General features: G+C 33.5%; 2 protein-coding genes across 2 annotated transcripts; one reads left to right on the forward strand and one right to left on the reverse strand.

Annotated features, from left to right (window-relative positions):
- Window positions 1–2,443: 2,443 nt before the first annotated feature.
- LOC18595328 (Tetratricopeptide repeat (TPR)-like superfamily protein) lies at window positions 2,444–16,888 on the forward strand. The gene is made up of 23 exons (XM_007023226.3): window positions 2,444–2,776; window positions 2,890–2,951; window positions 3,124–3,216; window positions 3,321–3,393; window positions 4,600–4,944; window positions 5,613–5,677; window positions 6,123–6,254; window positions 7,005–7,046; window positions 7,157–7,690; window positions 8,413–8,567; window positions 10,159–10,669; window positions 10,930–10,992; window positions 11,086–11,187; window positions 11,402–11,719; window positions 11,793–11,885; window positions 12,002–12,103; window positions 12,439–12,543; window positions 12,990–13,123; window positions 13,367–13,550; window positions 13,672–13,803; window positions 13,980–14,092; window positions 14,179–14,260; window positions 14,980–16,888. Exons 1-23 carry the CDS (start codon window positions 2,707–2,709, stop codon window positions 16,645–16,647), a joined length of 5,178 nt encoding a protein of 1,725 aa, XP_007023288.2. The 5' UTR covers window positions 2,444–2,706; the 3' UTR covers window positions 16,648–16,888.
- A 693-nt stretch (window positions 16,889–17,581) lies between these two features.
- Window positions 17,582–18,342, reverse strand: LOC18595329 (mavicyanin-like). Its single transcript, XM_007023227.3, has 2 exons — window positions 18,165–18,342; window positions 17,582–17,989 (listed from the first exon to the last, which is right to left on the reverse strand). Exons 1-2 carry the CDS (start codon window positions 18,340–18,342, stop codon window positions 17,649–17,651), a joined length of 519 nt encoding a protein of 172 aa, XP_007023289.1. The 3' UTR covers window positions 17,582–17,648.
- Window positions 18,343–22,319: the final 3,977 nt, after the last annotated feature.

Here is a 22,319-nt window from a genome sequence, read left to right on the forward strand (position 1 = left end):
CTACATGCACCACATGCTTTAAAACTGCCTATCTTAGCAACATTGTGGGTTGAACAATAGTTTACGCAACTTTTTCCCCATGCATGTGTTTTTATTAGGCCTATGACTTTGTGGGGGGTTGGCAACTCCTTTTGTCGTTATTTTCTTTGCCCATTGCATCGTGGTTCATGACTAAGTCATGAAAAGTTTGTCCATTTCATATTAGCATAGAAAAATCCATTCAAATAAAAAAATTCATTGGATTAATTAATTAACCAACATTATCTATATTACGTGTTTTGTTAACTTCTTCTTTGGTAAGATCATGAACCAACTCGTGAGTAGATAGAGAAACATAGTGAATTTGCCATCTTCCTAGTTGAAGTTTTAAGGTTTCAATATGCTATACGAATGATTAACGGAAATACGTATTAAGAAAATTATTTTGTTAAAATATTTAGGGTTTTAATATGCAGTACGAATAATTAACGGAAATATGTATTAGATAAATCACTTTTACAAAGTCAATTATAAATCTATCGAATAAAAAAAAATGCCACATCATTGAATTTGGCCACATCAATTCTTCTCTCCTGCTTAACCCTTTCCCCTCTCTAATGAATTTGGATACAATTTTTCTCCTCTCTCTAAGGATTTGTGGTCTCTCAGCGGAGGTGTTTGACTTGAATCAAGTCTAAAAGAAAATCCAACAATCGGTTAAACTATAAAAATTGTCAAGGTAGAGTCTTAATTACAAGAAAAATGCTCTTTTTTATTTGTTGTAATAATTATATTATAAATGTAGAAAATTAATTAATTTTAATAGTAAACTTTATTTGTTTATATAATTATTATAAAAAAAAAGTGTTAAGGTAGAGTTATAAAATGTGGTTAGGAATATAATAAAAGAATAAATAGCCTGTCACCCACATTAAAAAGGTCAGGGCTAAGGCAAAATGGTTAAGTTAGGCTTTTAGGTTGAGACGGAGAGGGAGGTGGTGTAGGAAGAAGCAAGGGAGAGTAATTAGGGGTTGCATTGATGAAATGGTAGTTTCACAAGTTTTTTCCGTCATAAGAAAGTGTATAGCTAGGGCCTAACACATAGTTTGCACCAATAACTTGAATGCCAAGGTATTGTATTTTTAGGAAATTAATTGGCGACCATTTCAATACTCCCCTCACATATAGGAATCATAGACTTATCACGTGTCATATCCCTTCATTGCGTCTATTTCGACCTCGTTGACACACTAGCACATGTTGAATCCGCTGGCACATTAGCATATGTTGAAGATGATGTAAAACACTCGTTGGCACACTAGTACATATTGAACCCACTACCACATTGGCATATGTTGAAAATGGTGTAAAACACTTAAATGTCTAAGCACTTAAATATCCAATTTCACTTTAATACATAATCGATGAGACTGTAGCAACTACCACGTAAGGCTTGTCTCTTCATTTGTAAGTATTATGGACCTATCTTGTGCTGAAGATAATGCAAATACATGCTATTCATGGCTACCTTATGGTCCATAAAGAATGGGGATGGTACTTACTTTGACACCATATTAAATTTTTTAGACAAACATTTAATTTAAAATTAATTGACTATAAATATAAAGACTCTTATTACATTTATATATAGGATATACTTCAAAATTAATAGATGTGAGATTTATTTTTTTATTATCACTTCAATACAAATTTTGCAGACAACTTCAAACATATATAGCCTTAACTACTTGATTTATCCATGAGATTTAACCATGAGATTTAACCATGTAATTAATCGTAGAAATTCAGAATTTTTTTTAAAAAATGTTATACCTTATAATATAACTTTCAAAATTTTTAAAATATTTGTATATAGTTAACTTTAATTACCTATTGAAAACAATATTTAAACATTGCCATATGAACTTTAAGGTAAAAAGATATATGGGAAAAAAATTGGAATATGGTATGATTGAAGTGACTAAATCCAAGCACTAATTACCACTTAAATGTGACAAAATAGGGATTTGAAGAATGAAGTCACGCCCACCCAAAGGTCAAGGTGGCCAAGATCCTTTAAGATCCCCTCTTAAATGTGCCAAAAATTAACACTCTCTTTCTCCTCTATGTAATCTTGCATAGTATACCCTAACCTTCATTCCCCATCCCATCCTGGCCTCAACCCCCAAGTGGGAAGGCGAAACCAACGTCTGATAAAACAAAGCTGCTCGGGCACGACCTGCAACCCACCAACAATCCTCCACTTGGCCTTCTCTCAACGGTCGTCTCCTTTTCCTTGCCCCACCAAAGCTCTTTTTTTTGTCCTAATAGGTGTTATAATAAGTTGGATGAGGGGGCACTTCTCAATCACATGGTGTTTGTCAATCTAGAAAGAGAAAAGGGGGTGGGTGGGCAAAGCAATCAAGCTTTTAGCAACAAGTAGAGGCTAGGATTGCTCACAAATCCATAACACTACTAAAAGGCCCTTATCTTATCATCTCCCAAACCTTTTCACAAGATTTCCTAGCTCCTCCCTTTCAAAGGAAAAAGGTATTTCCTTTTCTTGTCATCCCTCATCTTTCTCTTCTCTTCTTTCTGCATGTAGTCAACAGTTCAACACATTGCTGAGGGCTTTGAACTGAGGTTCTGCTGTAATTTCAGTGAAGTTGTTGAGTACCTGAACCTTTTTTTCCAAATACAACTGTTCTTAGAAAAGGGAGATAGAAGATGGCCCCAAGGTCTGGCAGGGGCAAGTCGAATAAAGCAAAAGCAGAGAAGAAGAAGAAAGAGGAGAAAGGTAAGCAAACTTTTTGATTTACAGTAAAGAAAGAATATCTCATGTTTCTGATACCCTTTTTTTCAGTTTGATTCTTTTGATTTTCCTATATATTTTTCTGGTTCTTTTGGCAGTTGTTCCAACTGTTCTTGACATTAATGTCATTACTCCTTATGAATCACAAGTTACACTCAAGGTATGCTTTGCTTTTCCTTTCTTTTTACTTTATATTTGTCTCCCCTTTTTTTCCCCTTCTTTTAAAGTACTATAATGATTGCGTTTCCCTTGAAAGCATTAGCATTTCTTCAATGGAATTAAACTGAGTACTAACAAGCTTAAATCACCAAATTATGGGAAATTCCTTGAAGGGTATCTCCACTGACAAGATACTTGATGTAAGAAGGCTGTTGGCTTCTCATGTGGAGACATGCCACCTTACAAACTATTCTTTAGCTCATGAGGTGAGCATCTCTTAACTTTCAATATGTTTGCCCAATAATTATTTAATCAATTGAACTGTAATGCAACTATTCTTTTTGGGTTTTATTTTTCTTTAAATGGTTAGGTCAAAGGGAAGAGATTGAATGACAGAGTAGAAGTTGTTACTCTGAAACCATGTTTGCTCAAAATGGTTGAAGGTAGGTTAAGCTCCTTAACCAAAAACTTAAACTGTGCTGTGATGGCCTTTCCTGGTAAGGGTTTGGTATACTTTAGTCAAAGATCGATCCCCTCCATTTGTTTCTTTGTCTCTATATGAAGGCAACTTACATAACAAAGCAGCTACTTGACACCTGAAGAATGGGTTCCTCTCTTAAAGATATTTGTTTATATTGAGTGGGGAGGAGGGGGGGACATGGAAAGAGGGGACAATATCACATGTAGCAGACAGACAAATCTTGAGTCAGGACCATTAATTAAATTATGCAACTTTCCTATTGAGAAGAGCAATGACAGAGGAGCTTGTCGTTTTGCTTTACCTTACAACCACCCCCGTAGATACCCTTTGCTTTAAATTTAATGAAGATTTTTGTCCAATATACATATAATAAATAATTTTTCCATGATCCCATTGTGGGCATTGAGCTGTTCATATTATATTAAACCATGGGTTAATCAGCTAAATATATACCATAAATTTCAGAAATTTATTTAGCCTTAATAATCGTATATCATATATTGGATGCCAGAGATGATCCCCTAGAGACATCCAATCTTCTTATTATCAGCTCATTGTTGGTTTATTGGTAGGACAATTGCATTAATTTTGGCACACTCTTGTATGTTCTAATCTACCTCCCTTTTGCATTTCAGTATTATAACTTTTATTTTATTATTATTGTAGGGAAATATCAAATTCCCATTTTCCAAATAAATATTTATGGTTACATTCATTAACTCATTTCATTTTGTTTGTTTTCTTGGATCTTATGAAATTATTATTCTTAGATCTCCCTCTTAATTTATTTAATATCATGAACCATACGGCTCAAATTATTTTTTAATTTATTTGTTTGTAAAATTGAAAATGACTTGAACTCGAGCGTATGAGGTTAAACTTAAAGTTTAGAAAATATTATTTTTCTTAGTTTTGATATAATTATTCTATAATTAAGACCTTAAAAATATTATTTTCTTTATATTTATTCAGAGGTTTATATTTTACTTTTATAAAATAAAAAATAAGTAGAAAAAGGACAAGCAAATCTGCAATTCTGCAAACTGACATTGTCTAGTCAAAATTAAAACGACACGTTGTACACGAGAGAACTAAATGTTTAAAAGGATAAATATTAAATTGCCCAAACAATTGTTTACTAATTTCAATTCCTGCCACTTTTACGCAGAGGACTACACCGAGGAAGCTCAGGCGGTGACGCACGTGCGGAGACTCCTCGACATCGTATCGTGCACCGCCAGGTTCTCGAGGCCCAAACGAATCCGATCACAATCAACATCAGCGTCGTCCGATTCAAAATCCAAAAAGATCAATGGTAGGGCACAGCAGCCTAACAACAGCACTCCTCCTCCTCCTTCGCCGTCCGATGGAGGAGTTGAACCGACACCACAAACGACGTCGGTTTCGGCGGCGGTCTCGGAGAGCATGGACATGGCCGCCATTCATCCTACCCCGAAATTATCGGAGTTTTACGATTTCTTCTCCTTGTCTCACCTCACTCCTCCCATTCTCAGTAAGTGCCATGTATATTTTATAATTATATATATATATATATATATATTTTTTCTTGCCAGACGTAGCGAGGGGAACGAGATAGAAAAATGGACGTATTTACTTTTTAGTTTTCCGAGTCTAAAATAAGCCATACTTAACATTTGTGTGTCTCTAGGAATATTTTGGGAATTGAGAAATGATCTTATAAATGTTGTTTACAGAGGTGCCAATCATCTGCTTGGAATAAATAAAATTAATATGTATGGACAGTACATTTAAATGTCATGGTTTACTATGTTTGAAGCCTTTGAAAAGGAATTAATTCTATAGTGTTCACTATACAATATTCAAATGAATTATATCATAAGATGCGGATTCATTTGCCAAAGGAAATGAATTCTATTGTAAAAATTTTGATACCAAAAATAGTTACTACAAAGGGAAGAAAACAAATTTAATTCTTTTAAATGAAGAAAGAATTTCAGTGCATTATTATTTGTTAGATTTAATTGAGTTGTACTTTCGAAACTTAAACTTGTAAGTAAGCAACAAAAAAGATGTAATTACTCTCACTCTTTTTTCCTTTTTTTTTTTTGAGAAGAAATGTAATTTCTGTTTGTATTTTTTTTCAATTTTTTTAATTAATAAAGTTCTTTTTGTTAAATTTACTAAGTTTGACTTTTGCAGATTTAAGGAGATGTGACCCAAAGGATGTAGAAGAGAGGCGTGATGGAGACTATTTTGGAATGCAGGTATAATCTCACTCTGCATGCTAATATATTTTCTTAATGGCGATATACATTTGCATTTACTAGTACTTGCTACAATGTGTAAGCCTTGATATAGAGCATAAATTGTAGGTGCAATTGTTTCCCAAATATTGTTTGAGGCTTTACTGCTGCTCATGGTGATCGTTGTGGTTGATTCTTAATATTATAATAATGCATTGCAATGAAGTGGTGAAAATGTTCTTTCTTCTTTCTCTTTTGCTAAAACAAACTCATTTGCTCTATTTTGTTATTTTGACCTCTTAAGTCGTTGATAATTACTCTAGACAGTTAAATGATGATACTTTAATAGTGTTGTTCTTGTTGTATTTTAACTTACTTTCCTTTTCTGTATGCGGTTGATTTTGTTGATTTCATATTTCTCCTGCTACTGCTTTTACTGATATGGCAAATGTAATATTGTGTGCAGATAAAAATCTGCAATGGGAAGCTAATACAGGTGGTTGCATCAGTAAAAGGGTTTTATTCTTTGGGAAAGCATTTTTTCCAGAGCCACAGTTTGTTAGATCTTTTGCAAAATCTCAGTCAAGCCTTTGCCAATGTGGGTACCGTTTGTTTTTAATTGCTAAGCTTCCATGAACATCGCATATATATTGATTCAAACCAATTGCCAAATTAGACAAGGGTGAAGAAATCTCTGCTTGCTTTATATTGTTTGCAAAATTTAAATCTTGTTAAGCAGCTTCTAATATGTTCTGAAATTCTAGTGCCCCCCTTTTCTAGAGGGAAGAAAAAGATTGGTTATGTTTGTAAATGTTGACTTTGAATGTGGGTTGGTTTGGGTGAGATTTAGGTCCATCGTTTTATAGGCAGGTTGGTAGTGGTGATAAAATTTAACAACTCTAATTGGGTCAGGTTTGGTTTGGCTGAGTGTGTATTTTTCAGGTAGGATTCTAGTGAACAAAAATAAAATCTGATCAGACCTGACCCATTGCCATCCTTGATTGTCAACTATTGAACAGTGTTTTTATATTAACAGTTCATGCCAATATTTTGCGCAGCTTGTAAGTTGTGTCTGTTTATATGTTATCATAGATGAATACTCACATGCTTTTGATCTTAAGGGAAATACCTAAAGAGAAAGAGAAGTCTCACCATGTTGGCTTTTCTTCCACTATAAAATTTGGATCAACTTTGGTCAAGTAACGTAACAAATCTGTTAACTGACCAGTCTAAAGGTTGTTGTGGCATGACATGACTTTTTGTTGTAGCTATCCTGTCTTGCTTATTTGTTATATTAATTTGTTTAACCGGTCAATTTGTGATTGATATACTCTTGTAATTGATGCAGGCATATGAATCCCTTATGAAGGCTTTTCTAGAACACAATAAGGTAACCTTTTGTTTATTTACATGATAGGTTATTATACCTTGCAAAACATGACATCTTGAAAAGCAAGGTTTGCAAGTTCTTATGTTTCTTAATGCATTTTTTGCTTCCAGTTTGGTAATCTTCCCTATGGATTTCGTGCAAATACATGGCTTGTCCCTCCCCCTGTTGCTGAGTCTCCATCGAACATCCCCTCTTTTCCATCAGAAGATGAACTCTGGGGTGGTAATGGAGGAGGCCAGGGAAGAAATGGTGAATATGATCTTCGGCCATGGGCTACAGATTTTGCAATATTGGCTAGCCTTCCATGCAAAACTGAGGAGGAGAGGATTGTTAGAGATCGCAAGGCCTTTTTGCTTCATAGCCGATTTATTGATGTCTCAGTCTTTAAAGCTGTTGCTGCGATACAGCGTGTTATGAATTCCAGGTTAAATGCCAAGGACACTGTAAATTGCAATTCGAACTCAGTCCTTCATGAGGATCATGTAGGTGACTTGTCCATTATACTAAAACGTGATCTGGGAGATGCAAATTTTAAACCTGAGGTAAAAGTTACAGGCTGTCAATCATCTGACATGACTGCTGAGGAGATTGCTCAAAGGAATTTACTTAAAGGGATAACTGCAGATGAGAGTGTAGTTGTTCATGTAAGTCCCATTTCTCCATGCCGTCTACATCATTGTATTCTTTTTCTTCCTCTTCTTCTAATGAATTTTTAATTTGTTCCCAAAAAATGACCTAGGGCATTGGCTAGTTATCTCTGTCCCCCTCCCCCTCTTTTCCTTCTCCTCCCTCGTCTTTCTGAATATATGTTGTCCATGCTTTGCATGCTACTCCTTTGTCATCGTTATCATTCTTTGTTCTTTTTACTTCCACTGCATCTTCTTACAACAATCTGATTTGTCACCTGAGACTCACTTTGGTCACTTTTATTTCCCTCTCACCCCCTTCTTGCTTTGTACAAATATGTGTCTATGCATATCAGACCGTGTACTCATGCATAAATTTGTTCAGAAACAAATGTTATTATCATGTTCTAGTTTTTCCTGGAAATCTCAACTCAAAAATACCTACATCACCCCATTTCCCATGACAGAACCAATTAAAACCTTATTTTCACACTACTAGATGCTGGCATATGCTTTTTACTATCTCAATCAATATCCTCTTTGTTCTTCTCTTCCAGTGCCTCAAAACTAAACTCATCAACTGTCTTTTGTGTAGTCTGCTGATCTTTATCACATATGGCCAAACCTTGTTAGTTGGATGAAAATTCAAGATTATGTGTAATGGTAGAAGTTTCACTTCAAAAGCCTTTTCAAGTTCTAATTTGTTGCTTTCACTAAGCAACATAATAACCATCTTGCAGGATACTTCCTCATTGGGCACTGTCATTGTTAGACATTGTGGGTACACTGCAATTGTAAAAGTTGTTGGTGATGTGAAGAAGGAAAAGTGTGACGCTAAGGACATTGAAATTGATGATCAACCAGATGGAGGAGCTAATGCTCTTAATATTAACAGGTTTGTACCGTCAGCCGATGCTCTCATTTTTATGTCATGCATATTGCACACGATTGCTAGTTGGATCCTTTGGTAGGGCTTGATAGTGGCATGATTACTTTGTTCTCATTACCTTCCGCATTGTATTAATCATGGTCCATTATGTATAATTGTTGCCATCCATTCTGTTTAACTAAGCTTTATAGTTGCTTGCTATCTTCTAGGGTCTCTAATTGAAATGAGACATCAACGCTTTTCTGCCATGAGAAGACAATAAAACAGGATGTCAATTGATTTTCTCAAGTGAGGGAAGTCTTATATTTGAAATTAAGAATTTGATGAATGGACAAAATAATACAAAATGAGTGCATGCAAAAGACATTCCATCTGTTGAGTGGTTTTTGCACAAGTCGAGTAGGTTTTGGGGATTTCTTGTGGCCTTATATAGACTTGGCAATTTTAGACACATGTTAACACGACACGGGAAGACACGGGGTTAAACAGGTTTGGGTTTAACCTTAACGTGTTTCGTGTTTAATCGTGTCTGACACATTAAGGCACGAAATTCATGTCTTAACGTGTCAAACACGAGTAACACGTTTAAAACACATTTAAACACGTTTAATTAATCGTGTTATCATGTTTAAATGTATAAACGTGTTTAATCGTGTTATTGTGTTTAAACGTGTATACATGACACATTTATCAACTTGTTAAAAATTAATAGTCAAAGACTGCTTTAACCTTATTTAAATAATTTTAAACAATTATTCTAGTAAGATTTTAAATTTAATAAAGATAATAATGTAATTATGTCATAACCAAACTCTAATTTTAAATTTTATTTTATTATATTTGATGTTATTGTTATTTCGTTTTGTAATAATTGTTTTTATAATTATCGATTTTAAATTTAAATAATAAAATTATATTTAATTGTAAATATTTTTATTTAATCGTGTTAAATGTGTTATTAATTGTGTCGTGTCATAGATTGACACGTTTAACAAACGTGTTAAACGTGTCGTGTCGTGTTACACGGTTATGAAATGTATACATGTACGTGTTTCAGATTTTAGACATGAATATTATTCATGTCGTGCTTGTGTTTAACCTTAACGTGTTTCGTGTCTAATCGTATCTGACACGTTTAAGACACGAAAACACGAATTGCCAGGTCTAGCCTTATATTTATTTTGAGCCTTTTCCATTGCCAATTCGTTTTGGGGTGGTAGCTTAACATGTTATCAAGAGTCTAGGTTATTGGTTCCTCATTTTTTGTTTGTTATTTGTTATCTTATTTATTGGCCTACTTTTGTTGTCCACGTGGTAAGCGCACTTCTTTCAGTTGTTAGAATTGGGCTATGTGTGAGGGAGAGTGTTAAGTTGTGTTATATTGAAGGTTTTGTTATGGCCCCATATTGAAGTTCTCTCCAGTTATTGCCAATTGGTTTTAGATTTGTTGCATAATGACCACTAACAGCATTGTCCTAATAAATTAAAAGGGATGTACTATTGATCCATCTGCTTTGCTAAACTTCCATGATTTACTATGTTTTACCTGAAAACAATAAGGCCACTATGTAGTGATTAAGTATTGAATTTATTGCAGCCTAAGGGTTTTACTTCACAAGTCATGCACTGCAGAATTAACTGGAGGAGGACAGTTATATCAATCCAATTTGAATGATTCAGAAGCTTCTAGATGTCTTGTCCAGAAAGTAATTAAAGAGAGTTTGACCAAACTAGATGAGAAGTCAGTTGCTCCTGAAAGGTCTATAAGATGGGAACTTGGTTCTTGTTGGGTGCAATATCTACAAAAGCAGGAATCTTCAATGGATGGTAATTCAAAAGGCCCTGACAATGATTGTGAGGCTGAACCTGTTGTCAAAGGTCTTGGAAAGCAATTTAAATTTTTAAAGAAAAGGGGTAAAAAACCAAGTAATGTAACTAGCTCAATTGACAAGGAAAAGAACGATTCTGAGTCTTGCAGTATGGATGTGAAGTCTAATCTAGGTCACCAAAGCAATGGTGAATCCAGCAGTGAATTGGAATTGAAGAACCTGATTTCTAAAGAAGCCTACTCACGTCTTGAAGAAAGTGGAACTGGTCTTCACTTAAAGGTTTCTGGTCGCATTCTTCATTTTTCCTTATATTTACTTGTTAGTTTTTACTCAAAGTTTTTCATGCATTCCCTGTGCTGTTAGTTTTTACTCAAAGTTTTTCATGCATTCCCTGTGCTGTATATTTGTGTGGTTTTACATGGATATTCTTCGTGCAATCCATACGTTTATTATTTTCTTTATAACTATTATTGTTCTTGTGGTATTAATATGTTTTCTTGTATTTTGAACTCACTCTTTCAGTTTGCTTCTTGCAACAGTCAGCTGATGAGCTCGTTAAGATGGCATACAAGTATTATGATGACATTGCTTTACCAAAGCTGGTACTATTCAATCATCCATGCTGTTATGTTTCAAAACACTGTTCTTTTTGGGTTTTGTGCACAGTTCATGAACCAACTCTTATACTTTATTAGGTAACAGACTTTGGATCACTTGAACTTTCTCCTGTTGATGGCCGTACACTAACTGACTTCATGCATTTAAGGGGACTACAGATGCGCTCTTTGGGTTGTTTGGTGAGATAATTCTCTCTATACAATTGGTTCTCTTGGATATCCTTTTGTGCAAGTGATTATTATTCTTCTGGAATCCATGCTTATTGGCATAGTCTTCAAGTAATATTTTAATTTCCTAAGAAATGCAGTTTTATCCTTGAAAAATACTGAATAACACACACTTAGAAGTACAATTTGCTGTTTTTGTTGACTCTGATGTCATTGTACAAGTCAGGTTGAACTTGCTGAGAAGCTACCTCACATACAATCACTTTGCATCCATGAAATGGTTACTCGAGCTTTCAAACATGTACTTAAAGCAGTTGTTGGATCTGTTGACAAATTTGAGGACTTACCTGCTGCTATAGCTTCATCCTTAAATTTCTTACTTGGAAATAGTGGAGGGGAAGACAATGACCAAAATGCAAATGATGACTATTTTCTAAAACTGGGGTGGTTAAGAAAGTTTCTTGCTGCAAAATTTGGTTGGACACTGAGAGATGAGTTCCAGCATTTAAGAAAACTATCGATTCTTCGAGGACTTTGCCATAAGGTACTATCTATTGTTGACTGCTTTCAGTTTCTGAGTGTGTCAAAGGCTGAGTTTTACTGATTTTTTTTCTCAGATTGGGTTAGAGTTGGTTCCTAGAGATTATGATATGGAATGCCCAGAACCCTTCAAGATGTGGGATGTTATTAGCATGTATCCTGTCTGTAAGGTGGATCTCTATCTCTCTCTCTCGTCCAAGTTCTTTTTCTAGTTTCATTGTTATTGTGTCAATGAGCCAGCTAGTTGGATTCAATATAACCATGCTCGTCTTGTAATTATTTACAGCATGTAGGATGTTCTTCTGCTGATGGCCGAACATTGTTAGAGTCATCCAAGATTGCTCTTGATAAAGGAAAATTAGAGGATGCGGTTAATTATGGGACCAAGGTATTTTCCCATTCAATCTATTATTACAATTAATTCATATGTCCTATGTTTAGTAAAGGAGAAGGGAAGAGAAAGGAAGTGATAAGATTTTTATCTTGTTTTATTTTATATTTCCTCTTGTTTGGTTTAAAATTGAGAAGGAAAGCAATCAAGAGCAACAGAAAGGAAAATCTCTTCTCCCTCTTAGGCCTTCCAAAAGTTTTCTTAGTGGCTCTCTCTCTCGCTGTCTCTTTCTCTAAACTAAAAGAAAAAGGAACAAGAATAGAGCAGTAATCGATCAAGTGCTTTCTTAATGCATCTATAGTAAGAGAAAGGATTTTTACTTGCTTTTGAAGGCATTGGCAAGGATGATAGCTGTATGTGGTCCCTACCATCGAACTACTGCAAGTGCTTACAGTCTTCTTGCTGTGGTTCTCTACCATACAGGAGATTTCAACCAGGTATCAAAACTTTCTATTATATGTCAGCTTAAGATATAGGAAACTGAATTCAGTTCACCAGTCTCCTTTTAGAGAAGGATGAAAGAAAAGGAGAAGGTGAGAGATTTTCCGAGTATCATTCACATGTTCCTCTGCTTGTATCATAGAAAAGTAAAATATAGAGTGGGGTTTTTAAACTCAGTTTCATAACTATAGCTACTTCTTTTATATATTGTTAAACCCAAATTTGCCTTTACAAGACTGCTTACTTGAGAAACTATATCTTTTAAGCAGTTATGCAACTCAGATAATAGGTTATCATTTTAAATGAAATTGTTTGAAATTTTTATCCATTGTAGTCATCTAGACCATTTATGCCATTCAGTCTAATCTTGTCTATTAAGTTTAACTAAACTGGGTATAACTGAGAAAATTTATAATCTAAATTGTTTCTTCTTCTTGTTTAGGCAACTATATATCAACAGAAAGCTTTGGATATTAATGAGAGAGAGCTTGGTCTTGACCATCCAGATACAATGAAAAGCTATGGTGATCTTTCTGTATTTTATTATCGGCTTCAGCACATTGAAATGGCTTTGAAGTGAGTTGGAGATTATTCTGGTTTAGTTTGCATTTAATTTCCAAAATGCTTCTATTTGTGCTTTCATTCTATAATTCTTAGCGGCAATCAATAGCACTGCTAAGAGTGATATTTCTTGCGATTTTCCTCTATAGTCCCTTTTCTTGCTTGATTATGGTGACTCTAATAGTATAGACTTATGCAGCTTAATTCTTTCTTTCCTTTCTTTTTGCTTTCTTGACAACTTTAATGCATTATTGGCAGATATGTAAACCGTGCTTTATTCCTTCTTCACTTTACCTGTGGATTGTCTCACCCAAACACTGCTGCAACATATATAAATGTGGCTATGATGGAAGAAGGCATGGGAAATGTTCATGTTGCTCTCAGATATCTACATGAAGCTCTTAAGTGCAACCAGAGACTATTAGGAGCAGATCACATACAGGTCTCTCTCTTGTCTGTCTTTGTTTATCTCTCTAAGTCTATGCATATGTTCGTCTATCAACAAAATCATACACGTTTAATTTCTCATAGCCTAATCCTTTTATTTAATTTCCTCCTGACAGACAGCTGCAAGCTATCATGCCATTGCCATTGCTCTTTCATTGATGGAAGCATATTCTTTAAGTGTTCAACATGAGCAAACTACACTCAAGATACTCCAAGCAAAACTTGGACTAGATGACCTTCGTACTCAGGTAAATCATGACTGTCTATACCAATTGGCAAGGCAATTTTGTGCACCTTTGGCCATTCCGTTGCTTGAGGTGTTTATTGAGATCCACAATCAAAAAAGTTGAAGTTTAAAGTGAAGGATTATTTTTCTTCCTATTATCATTGCTAAACTATTTATGAACTGCTTTTTCTTTTGAAGGATGCTGCTGCTTGGCTTGAATATTTTGAATCAAAAGCTTTAGAACAGCAAGAAGCAGCACGAAACGGAACTCCAAAACCAGATGCATCCATTGCAAGCAAAGGTCATCTTAGGTATTAATATGGTATTCCCAGCTTACTAGTTATTCAATTATATCATTATTTCTTGCGGTGCCAAAACCTTTGATCATTTATTGCAGTGTATCAGATCTCCTCGATTACATTAGTCCTGATCAAGATTCTAAAGGAAGTGATGTACATAGGAAGCAGCGACGTGCCAAGGTACTAGATTTTTCTGGCTAAATTGTCATAAGTCTTAAAAAACAATCATGAAATTGCTGTGAAGTGATTTTGTTTCAGATTATTTGATCCTCCACTTATAAACAATGTTTGGTTTAATAATGAGCTATATATATCTGAGGATTTAATCTAATTGGCTGGGGCCTCTTTGGATAGCAAAGATTGGGCCTGCTAACTGAAATGGGTGGAGCATTTCACTGGAAAGCAACTAGATAGTGTGACAGCTCTGATAAGTTCAAGTCAAACAGCCAAAGCATTTTATATCCCAAACATTGCTCTGGGACTAGTGCAAGTGACATTTCTTTGGTGCTTAGATTGACAGTAACAAAACAAAGAACCATTTCAAACACCAAGGTAGATATTATTTTGACCTGCTAACTCAAAAGATCTCGTCATAAAGAATCCAATAAGATCTTTATTTGAAAAAGTCCAAGAGCCAACAACGACCTTATTTGGTTGAGTGACATTTAACTAAGAGCGTAGAACATTTTGCTCTTTCTTGAGCATGAGGTTGTCTTTGAAGTTTTTAAGAATTTTCTTGTTACAATCTTCTATTGGTGTATCCATATTTGGTTTACTTGCTGATCTTTACATTCCATTCTGCCTCTTTCACTTCTGTAGCTCAGAATTCTTTTATCTCACCCTTCTTTATCCTGCTCAACTTTAATATTCGACATTTTTTGCTTTTAAAAATTTGGCAGGTACTACAGATCAGTGATAAAACCCATGATACACACCATCACTTAGTAACAGATAGTGCTGCACTCCTTGATGTCTCAGAGAAAACTGTTGGTACTGCAGATAGTAATGGAGTAGGAATGGTGGCTTCCATTCATTCTGAGGAACCAGAAGAAACTGATGATATTACTAGAATTGAGCCAACAACCACAAGTGAAGTTGTTGAAGAGACAACTACCGATGAAGGGTGGCAAGAAGCCAATTCGAAGGGTCGGTCAGGAAATGCTGCTGGGAAGAAGTCTGGAAGGAAGCGTCCAGTTCTTGCAAAGCTCAATGTAAACAGTTCTGAATATTCAAATGTTAGAGAGAGTGGCTCTAGGCGAGAAATTATTTCACCTTTGAGAAAAACAGCCTCCAAGAACATTATAAAAGAGGTGTTGCCAGCAAAGCAAACAAAGTCCCATAGCTTGAGTCCTGGAGGGAATTCAGTTAGTTTACAAGCTTCTGTTTCCAAAGTTTTCTCCCCTCCGGCAAATCTCAGTGCCATTGCTTCAAAATCTCTTTCTTACAAGGAAGTAGCTGTAGCACCTCCAGGTACAGTTCTAAAGCCATTACAGGAGAAGGTAGAAGAACAAAATGAGGAAAAAACTGAACAGCAAAATGAGGAAAAAACTGAACAGCAGATGTGCACCATCCCACCTGAGACACCAAAGGTGGATGTTGGAAACAATATCTCTGTTGATGATGTAGCAGAAGATGATGATGAAAATGAAGGAACTCATGATAGTGAAAATCAATCAGAAGAAACTGCTACTGAATTTGATAAGGCAGCTTCTTCTAATCAGGAAAAGCCTGGAGAAACAAAGGGGAGTAAGCTATCAGCATCAGCTGAACCATTCAGTCCTGGAGCACTCTACATGAACCCTCAAATAAGTTCAGTTGCAGTTACCAGTGTTTATGATGTAACAGCCAGTCAAAGCATGCTTGCAGAGCCTGTTGGGCCTCCAGTTGCTGCTCGAGTTCCTTGTGGACCCAGGTCACCATTATACTATAGAAACAATCATTCTTACCCCATGAAACATAGCTTTCTGAGATACCAAGCTCCTATTATGGAACAAAGTGGGTTTGGACCTCCCACAGTTATGAACCCGCATGCACCGGAGTTTGTACCCAGCAAAGTTTGGCACATGATACCCGGAACTGCTGATTCACGTGTCTCAGATGAGTTAAACTCTTTGAATGAAGCTAAGAACACAGAAGTGAAGGAAGTTGATGAGAAGTTCATTAAGGAAGTTAAAGATTCTAAGATGAAAAAGAGCAGCTCTGAGGAGAAATCAGAGCTAGCGAGGCAGATTTTGCTTAGCTTCATTGTCAGGTCAGTCAAGCAGAACATGAATCCTGCCAGTGAGCCTGCAGTAAGTGACAAAAGGCATAACCGTACTGAAAATTCTTCAGATGCAGTTACAAATGACAGTGCAATTATAAAAATCCTTCATGGCCATGAAGGAAAGGACTTGGATTCTCAACCCAGTAGCTGTGAAGAACCTAAAGCATCAGATGTAAATAAAAAGAAAACCGGGGATGGCGAAGGCTTCATAGTAGTAACGAAACGGAGAAGAAACAGGCAGCAGTTTACAAATGGAGTAACAGGGCTATACAATCAGCAATCAATCTGTGCTTCTGTAAGATGAAGAGAGATGCTGAGCCAAAACGCGGAAAATAACAAGGAAAGTGTTACCCTTTTTCAATGTTTACGGTTTTATTTATTAGCAAGGCAGAAATGGATGGAAAAGCAGTTTTAGAGAGAAGTTTGGTCAAGCTGGTCTGAGTTCCTATTTGTTATGAGATCCGCTTGGTATGTGCTAATAATCTCTGTAAAGTGGTTCTGAGATTTTGTTTGATCAATAAATTGGCCAATTGGTAGTTTTTGTATTTTCTTTTTTGTAATTTAAGTCAAATAAGCTCTTATGATTAATAGTTGAATAATTATACAATAAAGGGTAAAGAGATTTACCCACTCAAGACTTTATCTTGCTATTTGCAGCTGTATGGATACTAAAAAGTTAGAATATGTTTCAAGCACTTGCTCAAGTTCTTTTGGGGTTTGAAGCATAATTCCCCTTATAATTCAATTTGGGAGTTAATGCTAAGTAGTGGAGTTTCTCTTTTCATTTTTTTCATTTTTTTATAACAGTAGATATGGAAATTAGGCACAAGACATCCTTTACAGGCAGAAACAATGTGCATATACCAACAGTATTACTAAAATTTGAAGCATCATATTGTAAGACTTTTTTTATCACCTGATTATTTTTAAAAAAATATTCATATCCAATAAACAAGATATGAAATTAAGTTGGAGTAAAAATATAAAATAAAAAACTTGGAAAAAAAAGTTAATATGCATGTATCAAATATACATCCATACCTAAAGTCCAAAAAACATAACTCTTCTTTAGAATATTTGATAGAATTTTCATCCAACAAGGCTAAATCGAGTTAGATATATAGGTGAAAATTGAAATTAATGATTTGTTGTAATTCTAATTAAAATCCATACACTTATAAATTCAAAGCTTAAGCATTATAGGCCACCAAATAAACCCAAGAGGAGAAATAATTTCATAAAGATCATATTTAGTCTTGATTGCCATGTGCTTCAACATGTAATATTAGAACAAACGGTAGCCCCCTAAACCAGCAGAAGGAAGAATGGGAGGGTGGCAGCAGCGACGACCATAACCACGCAGCTGAGCTTGGAAGCATGGAGAGATGGAGCAACGTTACTAGCCAGAGGAGTTGGAGTGGGGTTTTGAGGCGAATTGGCTGCTGAGTTAACAGTGATGTGAAGCTTCATACCAGCTTGGCAGTGGCCTGGAAAACCACACAAGAAATAGTACTCGCCTGAGCTTTTCAGGGTGATATTGTCGGAGCCGTCTACGTACGTCGCAATCGGATTGTCTGGGTTGCATGACTTGAAATCTTCGACGTTCACTTGCTTCACGTTGTGGAATTGGGTGTTGTACTCGAAAACTACAGCCATAAAACCATTAAATCACAATCATAATACATATATATATATATATATATATATGTACATATACATATATATATATACACATACATACATATACATATATATAAATGAATTAAGGCACTGCTTGAACAAGAAAGTGAAGGGGAAAGGTTGGACCAAGGAGAGGCTTACAAAGGGTATCACCAACGAAGAACTTGTTGGTAGCAGCCCAGTCATGGTAATCTTGGCCATTGCCCAAGATTGTCCAACCAGCTGAGTCGCCAACCTTGTAGACAGCAGCCATTGATAACCCACGAAGAGCCACCATTATCATCATGAAAAACACTACTCCCCTCTTTGCCAGAGCCATGTTTCTGAACAGAGAGAGCAACTTCCTCAGAGATTCCAATTAATTTATCAAAGAAATATTGGAGAGTAATGTTCTGAATTAGGGTTAATACCCTCCTTAACCCCTATTTATAATGATGGTCCTTGTTAGGGAATAAATGCATGAGCTTGACTTGTTATTGAAGAAACTTTTCAATTTAATTAATTGCTATGAGATTTCCTCCTAAATAAAAAACTTTCTTTTTTTTTGGTACAAAATAAATAAAAATTAAAGAAAAAGAAAAATAAAGGTAAAATTATAAGGCATTATGATTTAAAATTTGCATCGGTATAACAATTACTGATTTTCATATTCTTTCGTATCTTTTTATACAACTTATAATTTAATAATTCAACCGTTAGATTTGATATTCTGTTTATATTGATCATATATATAGAAGTTCAAGTTAATAAAAAATGACTAATTGTTTCGTTAATATTGTAAAATTATATATAATGATATGGGGCAAAAGATAATATATCTGATATATACGATTTACACATATATCGATGTAATATACAAAGTAAAAGACGATATTACGAAAATTTACATGCAAGATAAAGTAGAAATCAGAAAAGGATGCCTCTCATTGTGTATGCTAATATCACATGTATCAAAAAGTAATCGTTTAATCCAATTTTGAATCGTCTTTAAATTTGTATATGTTCAATTTATAACTAGCATACTATTCTATACATTGGAATAAAAAAATATTTGGTTCGTGTACTGAATAATAATCTTTAATAGATTGTAAATTAATGGTTCCTTTAGTGAAATATTAACTATATAAGAAGTTAAAACATTGTGATGACTAGCAAATCTTTATGTTGGTGTAAACACTTGATTCTCATCACAAATGATTTAAACCTAAATTCTTATGAAACCCTAATTTCTATGACTTTTGAGAGTCATCTTTTAATATGACGAGACTGGTTAATTGATACAGCTTTGAGTTTGTTTAAGAAATTAGGATGGATACTTTCTTCAATGAGGGGATATATATGGTTAAAGGTTAATAAATTACTATTTTAGGAAATATTTTTTCATTTAATACGTTATTCTCACCAAATTTAAGAAAAAATAATATATTAATTACGTATTCTTTAATACAATACCACCTTAATTAATGTCGATAGACGATAATATTTCCCATTTATTAAAGGGGGGAGTTAACTCTATCAAAAAGATACAAAGAACAATAAAAATTAAGGTAAAGTGAAATTGGTGAAGTTCCCCAATTAAAGATAATTACATGATAATTGAAAATAAAAAAGTGATAGTTATTTATATATACAAAATTTGAAAAAAAAAATCTGTTTCAATATTTTATTTAAATAGATGCTTGAAGTGAAAATTATGATAAATTTATTCTCCTTTCATCTATTATTGGCCAAAATTTTGTATGAATGTAATATCTATTTTCAATTTATTTTTCGTATTATAGATCTATTCATTGAGTTTTATAAATTAATAATCATTTTGATTTAATTAAATTACCTTTTTAGTCATTTAATTTTTGAAAATTTCCTGCGTTGATCATTCAATTTTGAAAAATAATATTTTGGTCGCCAACATTTATAAGTGTTATTATTTTAACTACTCAATTGTTAAAAGAGAAAGTACATGAAAAGGGTTTATATATAACTTGAGAGAGAGCATCTTAGAGGAAATGTGTTGAACTTTTCATGTGTCCCAAATGAATTATGAAGACTCCTATATATATCAAGTACGTAGAAGTAGATGCTTAGAAACAATTAGCGAGAAAATATTTATTGAACATTATGAGAAGATCAAATTCATCATACAAAGAACACATTAGCCCACTACTTATACTGGGGTAATGGGTGGCTACGTACTTAAGTGTAATGATATAGTGGAGCTCAATGACACTAAATATTGTCATTGTTTCATTAAAATAGGAAAAAGGAAGAAACACTTGTATTTCAAGCAAAAGTGAAGAAAAAGACCATTCAACTACTTTCATATATACGAGTCACCAAGCCAATCACTTTAATTTTTTTAAGAAAATTTAAAAAGAAAATAGTGTTTTAATTAAAAAGAAAATAGTATTTTAATTAATCTCTCAACTACTTTAAAAAAAATAGAGTTTTAAAAAGTAAAAAAAGAAAATTTTATTTTGAAAGAAAACAAATTAATTTAAAAAGTACATTTTTTTTCCCTTGATATGTAAAAAAATTGATTTTTTTTAAAAAAAATGAAAAAAACATGTGTATCATTAATCTTATATTTATAATTACAATTTTTTTAATTTTATATAATTTTATCTATTAAGTTGATTTCGCTTAATTTGTGACATCAAATTTAATAAAAAAATTTTGTTAATCACATAAATACATGCAATAAGATAACTCTTTTGCCTCCTTATATTAGACCTAAATGCAAGGTAAATTTCCAAATCATATATAACTAAGTTCTATGCCCACCTTCAAAATTCAAAGGTAATTTGCACTTTTTTCCTCCCCCTTTGAGCCAAAGTCAACAAAGGGTACCATACATCTGATAGGATTTTACATTATAATTATACATGGTATTTCTTTTTGTCCTGAATGACAATTTGATCATAATATGATGCTTTTAGAATTAAGTAATGCCATGTGAGTATGTCAATCACACCTTTTTATCATATCATCAAAATGTATCACATCAATACTAATGTAGTCTCCTTTACCAGTAAAATTGAATGTTGTTAAGAGAAAAAATCAAATTGAAGTAATTCTCAAAATCAAGTGATTAAATTATTTAGATTTTAAATATATGGGTTAAATTGGACAAAATCAATGGATATAAGGACTCATCATATACTTTCACCTAATTATTGAGTGAGGGTGGGGAGGGATATTAGTATTTGGCTTATGATTTTGAATTAGTTTATGTTACCTTTTTGTAAATAAAAAAGTAGACATAATTTAGATTAACCTTAATGAAAAGTGAAGCAGATACATGTGTCTTGTCTTCGATAATTAATTACTCTTCAAAGCCTAAAATTCAAGTTTATCATTTTTATATACAAATAAAGAGAGATAAATAAACTATATATGCTAAATTATTTGAAAATTTAATTTTAACTCGTTACTGTTTAATTTGAAAAAATGGGAAGTCTCAACCATTTATAAGTTTAAATTTTTTTAATTTTCTTCCAGATTTGTTCGATTAGAGGTAATACAATTTATGACAAAAGGTTAACTTAATAAAATATGTAATATCCACGCTTCTAAACTTTCTAACATTCCTTACCTACTTGGTATAGGATTAAAACAATTTGTTTAAAATGCTTGACATGAATCCTGAACTGATACTAAAATAATTGAAAACCATATGAAAAGCAAAATATTGAAGCTACTATAATTCAAATAAATTTGGGTTTATCAAACCAAGATGAAAAAATATACTAATAACTAGACTTAGCTATTTTGTATACAATACAACACGAACATGGTACGGATTTAAGCGAGTTTGAGTTTAGGATTATTATGTTTCATGTACTAATCATGTCAACACGGTTAAGACGCAAATACATCTTAATCTTGTTAATCACGCTTAAACTGTTTAAAACACAATTAATTAATCGAGTTATTGTGCACCTATATAATCCGTGACTCATTTATTATCTATTTATTTAAACATGTTTAGTACATGATTAAGATTTATTAATTGATCTATATAAATACTAATATTTTTAGAATGATTAAGATTTATTGATATTGAATTTTATTATATTTGATAAATATTATGATATTTATGATTTTTTATTGTAAATTTGTAAAATAGAAAAATATTTTAATTTAATCATTTTAATTACATTAATCATAATCAATCATGTAAATAAATCGTGCCCTATCAAATAAAATTTAACCCTACACGTTAAATAAACATTATATTTATTTAACTTATTTACATACATGTTTAAGATTCTAACAAGATTATTTAATTATATTGTA

This window comes from Theobroma cacao, chromosome 6, assembly GCF_053813885.1.
Source record: "Theobroma cacao isolate CCN51 chromosome 6, ASM5381388v1, whole genome shotgun sequence".
Lineage (NCBI taxonomy): Eukaryota > Viridiplantae > Streptophyta > Magnoliopsida > Malvales > Malvaceae > Theobroma > Theobroma cacao.

Bases quoted from the DNA above. Each gene is read 5' to 3' on its own strand.
- LOC18595328 (XM_007023226.3), top strand. From the start codon at position 2,707: ATGGCCCCAAGGTCTGGCAGGGGCAAGTCGAATAAAGCAAAAGCAGAG. The intron at 7,691-8,412 runs GTAAGTCCCATT...ACCATCTTGCAG, and splicing joins ATGAGAGTGTAGTTGTTCAT to GATACTTCCTCATTGGGCAC. The intron at 11,188-11,401 runs GTGAGATAATTC...TGTACAAGTCAG, and splicing joins TGCGCTCTTTGGGTTGTTTG to GTTGAACTTGCTGAGAAGCT.
- LOC18595329 (XM_007023227.3), bottom strand. From the start codon at position 18,342: ATGGCTCTGGCAAAGAGGGGAGTAGTGTTTTTCATGATGATAATGGTG. The intron at 17,990-18,164 runs GTAAGCCTCTCC...TTATGGCTGTAG, and splicing joins CTTCGTTGGTGATACCCTTT to TTTTCGAGTACAACACCCAA.